The 14,968-nt window shown below is 30.2% G+C and overlaps 1 protein-coding gene across 3 annotated transcripts; it reads left to right on the top strand.

Moving 5' to 3' along the window:
• The first annotated feature begins 1,198 nt into the window (after positions 1-1,198).
• Positions 1,199-14,718, top strand: LOC107161764 (Cdc20/fizzy protein cortex). 3 transcript variants are annotated; one of them, XR_016189770.1, is made up of 8 exons: positions 1,199-1,514; positions 2,182-2,482; positions 4,870-5,315; positions 6,335-6,480; positions 7,664-7,982; positions 10,892-11,158; positions 12,086-12,232; positions 12,991-13,127. XR_016189770.1 is itself a non-coding variant. In XM_089217478.1 (8 exons), the coding sequence occupies exons 1-8, from the start codon at positions 1,374-1,376 to the stop codon at positions 13,236-13,238; spliced, it is 2,019 nt and encodes a 672-aa protein (XP_089073604.1). In that variant the 5' UTR covers positions 1,200-1,373; the 3' UTR covers positions 13,239-14,718. The 3 variants fall into 3 exon arrangements, 2 of the variants coding, with proteins under 2 accessions (XP_089073605.1, XP_089073604.1); XM_089217478.1 differs by having other exon boundaries at positions 1,200-1,514; positions 10,892-11,162; positions 12,991-14,718; XM_089217479.1 differs by lacking the exons at positions 12,086-12,232; positions 12,991-13,127 and adding an exon at positions 11,480-11,668 and having other exon boundaries at positions 10,892-11,162.
• Positions 14,719-14,968: the final 250 nt, after the last annotated feature.

Consider the following 14,968-nt stretch of genomic DNA (forward strand, 5'->3'; position numbering starts at 1 on the left):
AATATTTAAAATCGTGAGAAAAATGTCTATAGATCGAAAGGAACACTTTATATTTTTAATTTTTAGTTTTAATTACGATTATGATTCGATAGAATCCACATTTTCAAGTTTTCAATCAGAGTTCAAAATAAAAAATTATTCAAAGTGTTCTATAGATATTTATGGATTTTTTCGCAGAATTCAAAACAAAGAACGTAAACAACTTTTAATTTTATCAGGTACCCATTTCGAACTGAATTGTACGGAAGTATAAGAGTAGTAGCAATAATGCCTCTTCTATAAGTCAAACAAATAAAATTAAAATCAAGCTTAGTCATATATTACAATTAAATAATATTCCATAGGTATAATATTTATAATCGTAATACCTAAAAAATGTATTTGTCAGTAATGGTATATTATTTATATTATACGATTTAACAATTTAATTTCGTTTTTAATTAACATTGTACAGAGTTATATTAATATACGACAACTCGTCGTAAGTATTTCGGCATTCGTATATGATGAATAATATTATATGATCGCGTTTATCCAGAAAATTCAACAGATTGCGTCTTACAATATTACGATGTCTAATGATTTCAAAAACGCTTGGTAGATACCATATCTGAAAATATCGTAACGTCTGGATAATGGACGCCTTACTATAATATTGTGTAGGTTTGGCGTTAATGATGATGATTAACGAGCAACGATAATTATTCCGCTTCGGCCTACACACCGTTATCATTGATTTTTACGGCCGTCAGACATATAATTATATATTAATCGATTGTAAAATAATAATAATTAACAAGCGAACCGGCGAGTGTGCGCGGGTATTTATCGCCGTGCGTCTAAGTCGAAACATATGATATGATTATAATTTATGAATAATATATAGTTTAACGATCTGAATACAATATAATTTAAATATCACCACGCGGCGTTATTAATGTTTTCAATAGGGTAAACCGTTTTCTAATCGCACGATTTTAATATCATTATTATTACTATTATCGAGTCCCTTCCCCTCGGCGCGCCCTCACCGATACATACAGATGATGCAGACATAATAATCTTATACGCATACAATATAGGTAATACATTATAATATTATACTAATGTTGGTAAATATGTGTAATGATAAAACGGAGATATAATAATAATAATAATAACCGTATTGTGCACTAATATCTTCGTTAAAAATTATAATATTTTTCCCGCAGTGATGATTAGGCCGACAACGTGTAGACTGCAGTCATCGCGTACGCTCGCCGTCACAATAGTATTATTACTCTGTTAAATAGCTGGTGCTTGGTTTACGATGCGAATAATTATATTGTATTTAAATCTATAAAAAAATATTATTATCATTATTTGTCGACACCATGTTTAAATACACACAGGGCAGAGATCGATTCGTGCCTGATCGACATCGGAGCCCGTATTCGTTTTATTCAGTACATCACATCGCCACAAATCACCAATACGATTGTGTGTCCAACTGCAGCTTCGATGAACCCGAAACCGTAAGTACCGATGACCTATATATACCTATAGGTACTTTTTGTGCGTATTTTTATTTCCGATTAAAGCCTGCACAATACTATTGAGAGTGTAGGTATAAGGTATTTATACAATTAAACGTTTTGACAATTCGAATAACAATCATGTGAGGACATAATGATAAATCATTCGACCACGTCCGTCATCGACCGCGTTAACGTCGATCGTTTATCCTGGGTCATCATATCCGTGTTTTTGCAATATCTCGCGCGATAAACCATAAGTTTCGATAGGTCCTGTAAAAAAATGGCGGTTCACCCCGATCATATGCAGCTGCATCAATTGAACACTCGTTTTTTTTTTGTTTTTAACCTGTTACTCGGCTTTTCACAAAAATTGAGAGAGGGTATTCTAAGTAATCAGTTCGAAACAGTCCCTAAAATTGTGTGAAAATGATTTCAATCGCTATATTTTTGTGCCACTATTATATTATGTTGGTTTAATTTAAAATTGGGTTAGCGATTTCATGGTTTTGCATAAGTACGATCGTCACGGGAATACGTTTATTTTGAACTTGTACACTAGCTGCGGTATCGGTTTATTCAACCGCTAATAAGTGCGCTTGAAATTGTATAGGATACTTGGGTACTGTCGATTTATGTATATATTATCGGTCCAATGTTTGAATAGGATTTCCTGGAGCCGTTCGAATGCGAACGGCAGCAAGAGCAACAACACCGGTCTTTCCGCCAACTTCAGTCGTACATGTCGCTGGAGTCCATTGGCGGACACCTGTTGCGGCACGTATTGAACAAGCGCAAAAGTGGTACAGATGAGGCAGACTTAGTGTCCATATACCGGGATGCTAACTTGACGTGGCCCATCCGGATGGTCAGCCAGAGACGTTTGGCCCGCAAGTTCAATCATGCCCACAACAAATTACTGATAGCCGATCTGCTGTTGGACATGCCGAATCTGTCCAACGACTGGAGTAAGTCACCTACGATAAAAAAAACGTATTTCAGAGCTTCTTTTGAACAATTTTACTGTACAGTAAAACTATAGCTTTTTCTTTAATTCGTTATTATACGAGCTTATAAATCAGAGGATCGGATATAGAATATTATAGGATTTATGATAATATATAATAATTTAAAATAATTATAACAGGTAGTTATAAATATCTTGAAATATACGGTAAAAATGTCAACATTTACATAAAATACGACCATATATTATCATTTGTGACTGATTTTGTGTGTATACAAAAATGCAAAAATAAAATGATTTCGCGAGTTAAAAATTAACCGTATCCCATCATACACGGTTTTTAAACAAATACAAAATATCACTGGTTATTAAAGTAAATAAATAACAATAAATAAAGTGTATAAAAAAGTTACCTAGGTGTTTGTATATTATGATTATTAAGAAAATGATAATACGTTTGTATGAAAGACATTATGAGGAATACGTAATTGAAAAAAAAATTCACGTATTAATAAATATTAAAAAAATAGCCAAATGATGTTAACAATTTTAAAAATCACTAATATGCGAAGATTTTCTTAATAAAATTATATGGAACATTAATTATTTTGAATGGCAAACCACATTTTTATATTATTCTAATATAATTCTTAATATTTTTATAAAACATATAAACACTGTAAATCTATATCCTTTAAATAATACAGGATAGAATCAAATGTAGGTACCTACCTAGAATCTAGGTAATATTATATAATAGTACAATAATTATTTATAATTATATTTTTAAATGGCTATATGAATTATATTTTTTTTTTTAATGTTGCTAAATACGTAGCTATTATAATAAATATCAATTATAGCCATATTTATTTTTTTCTTAAAGATTTTTAATTTGTGTTTTAAATTATATTTATAATTTTATCGAACTAATTTATCCATGATAGTCGATAAAATAAACATGACGAGGTTGGGGTATACACTTAATCAACATAATCAATTATGTACTAATTTAAATGGTAATACACTAATACACTATCACCTATATATAGTATTTAATAGATGTATATATTGTGTTATACATTTTAGGCAATTATTTAAAAATAATCGCCTCTAAAGTGGGCAATATTTTTTTTTTAATGGTTAACTTTATATTTTATATTCTACCTATTTAATAGTCTATATATAAAGGTTAACTTACTTAACCCATACTTATATATCTTTTTTAATAGACGTATCATTATAATTTTTACATATTGTATATATTATATTATACAAATGGTTACTATTTGATAAAATAAAAGACACAAACAATAATACTTTTTACTGATTATATAAGATACCACATAAACATTGCTTATATAGATATACAAATTATTAATAAAATTAAGATTTTTAAAATTATAAAAATAGCTGATTAAAATAGTGTAGACTTTTTCATTAGATAATTAATTGAAAGAGAAAAATAGAAAAAAACCCTATTTACGCTAAACATTATTTTTAATTCTTTAAACGAGAAATTTTGTTTTAAATTTTCAAACTTAAGTTTTAAAAATTAATAATTGAATATATTTTGAAGTTTAAAATAATCATCAAATTTTAATTATCTTGACGAATTACATCAAAATTTGAAATTCAAACTAAAATAAAACTGACTAAACAGATGACATGATGTCTTCAATACTTTATGATTTCTGCAAGAAACCTTTTTTCATTCAATTCCATCATGAGCTTAATTACTCACAAACAATAATTTTATCATATTATATAGGTCAAATAAAAACCAAATTGAGTAAAACATTACAAATGTCTATAATTAGCTCAAATAGTCAAATATGTCTTGAAAATGGATGATTAAATATTTATTGACATTTTCAATTTTCTCAAGGAATTACTTATTTTTTGATTACAATGAAAAAAAAATCAATTTTTTTTAAAATGTTGACTATCTTACAGATTTCCTTTTTTTGTATTTTTGTTTTTCCTGATTATCAAAAAAACTAGTTATGATACCCTAATCAGAAAATATTGAATGTCGAATCATTAATTTTGGTTCAGTACTTTTTAACTATGATCGCCTTAAGTTTAGCATATCCAATATTCATAAATATACTAAAACTAAAATATTATTGTACATATAGGATATATGATATATGAGTGTATTGTACCTTCTATAGTCTATATAATACGTATCTACAAATACATATACAATATATACATATCTACACATAGTTTACTCAAGGGTAGGTAGGTATTCGATGGGTATATGCATTTTAAAAGATTTTTGTTTTTGTTTTTGTTTTTGTTTTTGTCTTCATTACTGAAGTTAGATTTACGGTTTGAGCTTGTATACCTACTTTTTTATTAATTTGTTAAATTCCATTTCAGTGACCAAGATACTGGACTGGAGTTCGACGGGCTACTTGACGGCGGCCATTCAATCGTCGGTACACTTGTGGTCGTGCCACACCCAGAGCGTCCGGTACACGATCGCTGCGGTCCCGACGCAGGCCGAAGGCGGCCCGACGAAAACCACCATCGGCTGTCTGAAATGGGACGCGCAGGGCGAAAAACTGGGATATTCGTTCACGGTGGATCGGGTCGAAGATTCGTCGTTCGATTCGACGAGCGACTCGTGGGGCGACGGGGGTCTCGGCGACTCGTCGCTCTTAGAACGAATAAACGCGTACACGGCACACGAACGGCGATCCTCTGCAGAGCGGGACAACCGGCTCGACGCGACGTACCGATCTCCGGACGTAAATGCGTCTGTTGACGAAACGTCCCGGATACCGCGAAACAATGACGCGATGAAGAGCACCGGACACATAAAGGTACATATAGGCGTCTTCGGGTAAATTTCGGAATGGGTGAAGGGCGAAATACATCTTGTGTTCGCTATTTAGACGGACTTAATAGTATACGTGAAAAAATGTGCTTAAAATGACAAAAATATAATATAAAACATCTGCACGTGATCAACGGGAGAACGTAGGTGCATTTAAAGGTATATGGAAACCAATGCAGGGCAGTACATTTTTAGCAATAATATTGTAATTTGTATAACTACTTCCAAGCATTTTTTTTTAAAATATTATTACTGTTTTCAAGTGTGTCAGATTACTCGGATTCAATTGACTGTTTATATAGATGTGAAATTGCTGCGAATTTTTAGATAAGTTGCACAGCGACCATAGTGGTACAATACAATGATGAGGCGTACGCAAAAATAAAATCAATTCAATTGAACGAAAAAAAAAAAATAATAACTTTATAGAAAAACAATCATGCCTCATAGAACAGTCCGATATCGATTATTTTTAAAATTATTATATGAAAAAAAGCTTACTAATCAGGTGGCGTTGAACATCAATTTTTAAATTAACTTTAGGTAAATAATGCCTGGAAAATAAATTTCAAAATTGTGTAATATTTGGGTAGACGTTGATTAAAACTTCCGAAAATAGAATTTTTTTTTAAATCAGCCAAATGCTCAAATGTAATAACCTACATATTTTTCTTATCTTTAAAAAAAAAAATATTCGTTTTAAAATTTTTATAGCTTTAAATATTTTTGTTTATTGCATTGTAATTATTCTGAAAAATATAAGTTGGTACAATATAATATAAGTACCTATTATATATTTAATATATATATGTATATATATATATATATATGTATTTTTATTACATAAGTAAATTATGTATTATTATTGTACACCACGCATTTTCGCATTTTTCTTATAATATAACTGTCATGTATAAATAGGCACTTTCAATAATTTTATGATTCTACAATTATTTGAAATTTGTGATAGCGTTATCATCATGTATATTGACATATTTTCCACAGGTTTGGTTACTGAATGCATCGAATGAGTCAAATATTGAACAAAAAACGTCGAAATGTGGTTGTGAAGCTGATAACACTTGCCAATGGCTCCATGAATGCAGAATTATCGTCATGGATTGGTTGGCCAACGGTCGTGTTTTAGTGACGTTAGTTATACATGAATTAAATGATAGAATATATGATATTCGTATGAATTTGAATATTAAACAGGACAATAATGTACTCGTAGAAAAGCTAAAAATTTTACCTTTTGTAGGCTTTACGTGTTATTTGCTAGCCTATTACCAATTTTTCAAAAACTTTCATTTATTTATACTATTCTACTAAAATATTCATTTCTATAAATTATTTTACTCAAATATTTATCGAAAATAAATCCATATTATGTTAAATTATAAGCAGTGTCATATTAAACGATAAAACCATCATTTTCATATTTTTATAATGCAACCAATATAAAAGACGTCTTAGATATTCATATCATAGAATTCAATTGTCATAAATAGGTGTAATAGTTATTTTATTAAATATTGTAAGAAGAGTGTTAATTCTTTGTCACTTCCATTATGTAAAAAAAATGTCTTAAAACTATTACCTACTTAGAACTTATCAATAAATAATAATATTACCTGCACGCTTGATTTGGTTTACGGTACCCAAATTATATATTAAACTCATACATAAACAGAATAAATAGTATCTTAAGGGGATTCAATACCGACTTTTTATAAGGAGTTCAGTATAGACAATTTTCCAAGTATTTGCATGCAGATTTTGTAATAATAATTGTGTTATGTCATATGTGCGCGTAATAAAGTGATCGTTATACCTAGTGTGACTGTGGGTAAGATAAATAATAGGGAAGCGCTCCCGCACATGTACGCACAAGTCAATAACGCACTAAACGAACACACATATTTTTTTTGTCTTTTGACCAAAATATCAATTTAAATTTAACATACCTATTTATCCGGTACAGTTTCTGAAAACCAACCCTTATACGTCATGAAATTTACTTGAAAATTAATTTCTCACATTTTTCCAATATAATTAGCATCAATTTATATAATATGTATTCTAAATTTAAGAATCTAATTTCTAACGCATTTTAGTTTAATTTAAAAAATGAAAAAGTTAAGTTTTCTAACATTTTGTCTGACGACTACGATGATTAATACAATTGATAAGAGATTTTGTGAAATATTACACAGAAGGGATCGAATCCTCTTAAGTATACTTTATACTTTTATATTTCGTTGTATAATGACACTGTTGGTTAGAGATAGGGCACTTTGTAACCTATAACCCCTGCTGTTTTACGCATTTCAGGGGATGCACGAGGGCCACAGTGACATTTTTCCGGTACGATTTCGCCCAAAAAAAATTAATCACAACGCGCATCATACACAATATAGAAAAGAATTCGGTAATTAGCTGCTTGCACGTGTCGCAGGACAAATGGAGTCGTCACTTGGCCGTGGCCACTCATTCGCAACAGGATTGCGTACTGAAAGTTTGGCGCATCGAAGACCCGCTGGAATTGTGCCCACACCACGATCAGCGCATCGATTCGAGTATCAACGTGACCGAAACCTTGACCGATCGTTACGACAGCAAACAGAATGGCCGAGCTAATTGGCTAATAAAGGTATAAATCATATTATTATAATTATGATATAATATACGCAATACGCGCGAGTAGCACCTATATCGTTAGGTTAGGTTAGGTTAGTGAGGTGGTGACGGTTTCGTGCATAGTGTTTTGAAACATATATTATTGTCTGTAGGAATGCGCAAGTCCATTCATTTATATATCAATCCTTGCAAACCACATTACACGAAAATTTGTTTAAAAATATATGATTTTAATTTGACATAGTTAATCAGAAATTTTTTTAATTTAAAGTGCATTATAATTTGAGAATTATAAAAACAAAAAGCTTAGAAAAGTATTTTCATAAAAAAAAAATGTATTTATACAATCGGATTAGTAGTAAACAAGAAATAAAACTGTGGGTTCAAATATGTTTTATTAATATTGTTTTATAATCAGTTAATTATTTTAATATAATGGCATGATTAAATTTTTTGACAGCGCGTTGAAATAGTGTAAAATGTAAGAACCTACTGAAAGCCCCAATATTAATAGTAGCTAGTCAGCTATCGGTTAGTCAAGTAATATTTATGTATCGATTACGCATTAATAAATTTAATTTCTAATAAGTATTTATTTATTTTTTTCACGAGGGATAATTCTATGAGCTATTTTAGGAAACTTTCATGTATTACTTACATTATTTAGTATCATAAAAATAATACGATTTTAAATTTATACTTAGGCGAAGGGTTGGGAAAATATTACTGCAGCTCCCTATGCAGATATAAAAATTTGATAAGTCCTGCAGGAAAGTTAATCAGTTCAAACAAAATATTATATATATGTTATCCTGATTAGCTATCCCAAATTCTAAAAAACTAAAATTTACATGAAATAATTTATTTTTCATTATAGTTTTAAAATATAATATTGTTGCTTACCATTCAAAAAATAAAAATAATACATAGCGAAAATATAAGAATTTAATATTGTACAATTATAATAGGTTTCTACTCTATAGTTATAGCATTGTATCAGTAAACACAATATACAAGGTGTAACAGATAGAACTGACTTTTGGACTAACTTTTTTTCAAATTAAAATTTTTAATTTTTAATTTTTGTTCATTAAGTGAACCTAGCACTACATGAATAATACATTTTTTTATGTTTTATTTTTTAGTACTGAAACTAAAAAAAAAAATAAATTTAATAAAAAAATAAATGTTGGATAACTTCAAAATAGCCAATTTGTGAATATGATTATAAAAACAATTTTGATGGTAAAAAGATTTATCTAAGTTAAGAAGCTTATATTTTAGAATTTTTTTTTAAATTAAATATTTTTTTGGTTAAATTAATTTGGAACACAATAACTTTTCAAAAAATATGATTTTTGAGAATTTTGCTATATTTGAGTATATTTCTTAAATTATTTATTTATCATATTATAACATTAAACAATTTTGTCATACTATGAATTTGCATAATTTTTTTTGGTCAGGTCTTTCTGTTACATCCTGTATTATACAGGCTGTATATATACAACAAAACTAAATAATCTAATCGTCAATCTCACCATAACTTACTTATAAGCAAGGTGCAAATGATGATAGTACGTCAGTACGTGACAAATGCATATTATGCAATAGTAACAGATGATAATTTCATGTTGCAGTTTAAAGATCGTATATTTTAATAGTTGGTGTCACAATGTCATGAATCATGAAGAATGAATAGATGTAGTGAATTTGGAGTGATTGAGTCTCATCAAATATTATCTTTTCACATACTAATGACTATTTATTTTTAGGTCAATATAGTCAATACAAATACTTGAAAGGCTTAAAGTAATTATTTTTCATACAAATCATACATATAAGTTAGGTTAATTCCACTGATCTCCCTTTCACAATACAACACTTTCCCCTATCATATATAATAAGTGTGTCTAGGTACTAATTTATTTGTGAATTAAATCGTTTAAGAGCGAGGATGTTGTCAGCGCAGAATGTTGTTTCTCCATACTCATTGCTCATGCAAAACATAAACAATATCCATGCAAATTTATTTTTAGTGTTTAAGATCGGATATGAAGTCAAATAATAGTAAAAATCTAAAACCAATATTTCAAAACCTCAACCATATTATTATCCTCTGTATAATTTTTATAATACCTAGCGGATATTAAAAAATCATAAAACACAATAACTTGATATGAATGCGTTTTATCTGTGCTTCGCGCGAGTCTGTGGAGAAAACAAATATCGTGCCTTCCCAATAATGGCTCCACCTGATACCTGTACCACTGGTAATCGACTATCACTGTGCACATATTATTCGTATATAACCGTCACAACATCCACAAAATGCTCATACCACATACTGCTATGATGAGTACTAATAATAGGCATGTAACGATATTTATCATATTACCTATATATATATTCGTATGGTATAATCCAAGTAGAAACAAAAATATCTGTCAAACATATAAACTTAAGACATAGGTGACGACAATATTATGAAATATGAATTATTATCAGAGGTTAAAGTGGGAAAAAATTCCAGAGAGGACTAATGTCTCCATATTATAGTTTTAAGCGTTCCATATATAATTTTATGTATAATGTATTAATGTCTAATGTATAAAATCCTAATTTGTTAAAGGGGATGCTTTTTAACCACCGTCAGAGGTAAGGGGACTGAGTCCTCCTGCGTCCCCCCCCCCCCACTTTAACCCCTGATTATTATAGATACCTAGTAATAACAATAAAAAGATAAATGGTAGACGATGATAGTTTGCACGGGCTACACCCTGCATATGGCGAAGCGATTTCTCCTTACGCCGTATCAACTATCAATGTCATCAACCCGGTGCTGTACAGGTCCTAGACCATCACTGCCCTCCCAAGGCAAAAACAGGAATTACCAATAGACTATATTATGTTCAAATATAGGCGTTCGCTTGGCACCCGTGGAAACACGCTCTGATGTGTTACGCAGTCACGTCGGTCCCTCAGGACGGAATTCAGATGTACATCAATCGCAAGTCTCCGTCGTGGTTTGTGTTGGCGAACGCGTGCAAGGGACAAGTGTTGAAGCGCGTCGAGCAGACCGCGACCAACTGCTGTCCGACGGTGGACATAATGCACGTCAACACGCACTCGATGACGTTCAGCCGACTGACCGGCGAACTTCTTTTGTCGGTCACCACAGTGTACAATGTCAGTGAGTATATACAACGATAATCAGAATTTTTATTTTATGTGATGATTCGAATGCATTTCACCCTCGTGCACGGGTTACCATAGATCATCGTTTCTTAAACTGTGTTCCGCGGAACCTCGGGGTTAATTATAGGTCGTTCATTTAATTTTTATTTTTATGAATAGTTTACCAGCAGTTTACATAAAAACCCATAAACATATAGGACTCTACTCAAAAATAAAAACACAATATAGATTTTAGAGCATATACATTTTCTAAAGTATCTGAACTATTTTACATATAATATTTATTAAATAATTGTTCAACTATTTTTTCAGCTCAATAAAATCTCAAATGCCATAACCGATACCGAAACGCACCATAATATTCTAGTTTTCAATTATAATATTTTTTTTAATATCGGTTTTTAGATTTTTTCTCGTGTATATATTAATAAATAAGTGATCAACTTTTAATAAATAAATAAATAATTTTTTTTTTACATATCTCACATTTTTTCAGGCATTTTTTTATAATTTTTTCGTGCGTATTTTGTTTATTTTGGCTCTTATAACTTCCGAACTCTAGACTTATAAGAAAATAAATTTCAGCATACCAATAAATATAAAAACATTAACTACAATATCGTTTATTTTTTCATATTATGACGTTAATAAAAATAAAATTGTTCTAAATTTACGGGAAATGAAAACAAAAGTGCGGAAGTGAAACACGACCCTAAATACAAACGGTACTGTTGTTGATCGATGGGGCCTTGGGGAAAAGGTAGTCCATGGCCGACCTCACGGTTTAAAATCTCGGTGTTTCATAGATATACATAATGGATCCATCGTCAATCATTTTCGTATAATTTTGACGGTTTGGCTCCATATTGTGCTATAACTTAATTTATACCGTGGTTCTGACAGATTTTTTTTTAACAGGATATAATGCATATTCCGCTCCCGTTTTAGTGGAAAAAAACAGCGTCGTGGTGATGCACGCCCTGGATCGAATCGTCGAGACGTTGAGCAGTAGCCATACGGATAGAGGACTGTTTTTCGCTTGGAGTCCTGACGGAAAACGTATAGGTATATTATAATATTTAAGTATATTGTGTTGATCACATCATCACATTATTACGTTCACTGTCCCCACTTTAAATCAAATTAAAGATCAACAGCTATAACAATCCATGTGTGGTTCACTTTAACAATTTATTTCACAGTAAAATATGCATTTTTGTGCGTACAATTATGTAGGTATATATACATATATATTATGATACACAAATATGGATTTAGTGGACTACAGTGGTGGACCTAGGATTTTGTTTTTTTGGGGGGTGGGGAATATTTTTTTACATCAGTACAAGATAAGACGTTACATTGTAGCAGCTTGCACGGTCGACTTACGTATAACTTATAAGTATAAAGTATAATTATAATTAAATATTAAGTATCAAAAAAAAATCAGAAACTTGAATTTTTCGTGAATCCTGATTATAAGTTTTACGTCACAGTTATATTCTTACACATCTTATGGGATAAGAGGAGCCCATAGGCCCTTCTGCATGCCCCCCTTAAATTCGTCACTGGTGGACTAAGGCAGCATATAGTATAATATTTTCTTATGTTCTAACTTTTGTTTTGTATCTGAAACAATATAATATGAACAATATACACCCCACACAATATGGTCGTCGAACTGTGAACATACCATTATGCTATAATAATATTATATACCTAGGTACAATGCGGTGTTATACGCGTCCTCGATTTTTTTTTTCGTTTATTTTGTTAGTTTATATTTTATCTAAAATCGTGCTCATTCTCGTTTTGATTTATAGCTTTGACGAGTTCCGACGAATCATTGAAGATATGGAACTTTTGGCCGACCAGTAACATCCAAAAAAAATCCAATAATTGCCCTCCACACGCTCACACGAATGCGACTTCCGCGGTTACTTCAGCTCATTTTACGGAAGATGAAGACTTAAGCAACAGCAATTACAGACTTATACACAATCGGAGCTCTCAAAATAGCCAATCAATGATGTCTGAATTATCGTTGGATGCTGCTCGCATAATAAAATAATCGCCGATAAGACGTGCGTTATGTTAAATAATTTACGTCTCGTGGGACGCGACGTGTGTGATAATAATAATTTAGCGTTTATAGAAGTTTTTAAGAGTCAATTAATCGAGAAAAAACTTATAAGAGCCACAAACTAAAAGATTACTATTAAATCTGGTTCAAGGTTAAATGGCCACTTATGGATATCATAATAAATAATAATTTTATCGTTGGTTTTCTTATCTTTTTCTACACATGGATAAATTTATATTACTTCTACGATTTCCGTAATCTTGGATTCTATCTTTCTTTTTATTATTTTTTGTTTTATGCTTTCGTACACTGTAGGTAGTGGGTATATCTTTGAATTTTTCTCAGTTGGTTTGTATAATTATGATTTCAATTTGTATTTTTATATTTTTCTACTACTTATTATTGTTAAACATTTAATTACCATTACCATTAGTATTATTGTGTTATGGGTGGTATTCGAAATTTGCAACTGCTGTACAATTTAATTTTTACACAACGTGCATTGTATATTATATATTACGTATTATTTATTATTATTATTATTATTATATTAAATTTTTACAGTGTAGAATCGCACTAATGGCCATGCAGTTGAACAGTAAAATAAAATATCATGTGGTATTATTCTACCTATACGGCTATATCTTTATTCTTTATCATTATTATTGTTAGAGCTGAAACTAAAACAAGGCTACAAATAAATATTGCTGAACAATTAGTATATAATTATACAGAGTGGTTCATCAATCATGCTCACCAGCTCACCTCTTCAACCAATCCCCGCGTGCCCTTTTATCTTTTAATAACGCACTTATTAAAATTCTGAATTTTTGGAATTTTTATTTGTAACCTATATGTACTAAAAGGTTTAAATTAAAGATTGCTTGGTGAATGATCCTGTATAAATGTATAATCCTGTACTATTACCGTTTCACCACTAAGTCACGATACCACATAATCTTAGTAATGTTATTAATTTAGAGCTAGGATTTTAATGACCTAAAAAATGCACAAAAATGCACTAAAAAAAAATGCAAAAATTATCTAAAAACTCTGAAAAATGACCTAAAAAAATGACCAGAAAATATATTCAGATGAGCGAAAAAAATTTAATTTCAAAATAAATATTATTATCAATTATTATTTATTCATTTTTATAGTGTATCATATAATATTACATAAGACGTCTTAGTACACTAATCAGTATTCAGTAAACATATATTTCAGTATTCCTCCATTAACTTCAGAATAATTCTAAACTCAGACATAATATACATAGGTACTATATTAATATAGAATTAATATTAAATCAAAAATCATTTTTGTACAATCCAACATGACTAAGCTAGATAATATTATAGCGAAGGGATTTTTGTGGAGTTAGGAGTGAAAATGTATAACACGCGAAAACTAAATCATAACATTCTTAAATTGTTATGATTTTGTATTAGAACTCAAGCCTAAAAATGTACATTAAAAGTGAAGTCCTAAATAATCATTTTTTTTATTTTAAATAATATTTTTATAAGTGTCAAAACATTTGTCAACTAATATATTATACTTTTGTTACCAATCATTGTCTATTCTTCTATAAATATAAAATAAATTAAATATTTAGGTATACTCTTATTATATTTCGGTGAGTTCGAAACCTTGCACATTGTTAAAAACGTTTGAGAGGTCAACGAGTTATAGACTATATACAGGATGTTTCTATT

This window comes from Diuraphis noxia, unplaced genomic scaffold, assembly GCF_037042655.1.
Source record: "Diuraphis noxia isolate RWA-SAM2 unplaced genomic scaffold, SU_Dnox_SAM2 contig0001, whole genome shotgun sequence".
Lineage (NCBI taxonomy): Eukaryota > Metazoa > Arthropoda > Insecta > Hemiptera > Aphididae > Diuraphis > Diuraphis noxia.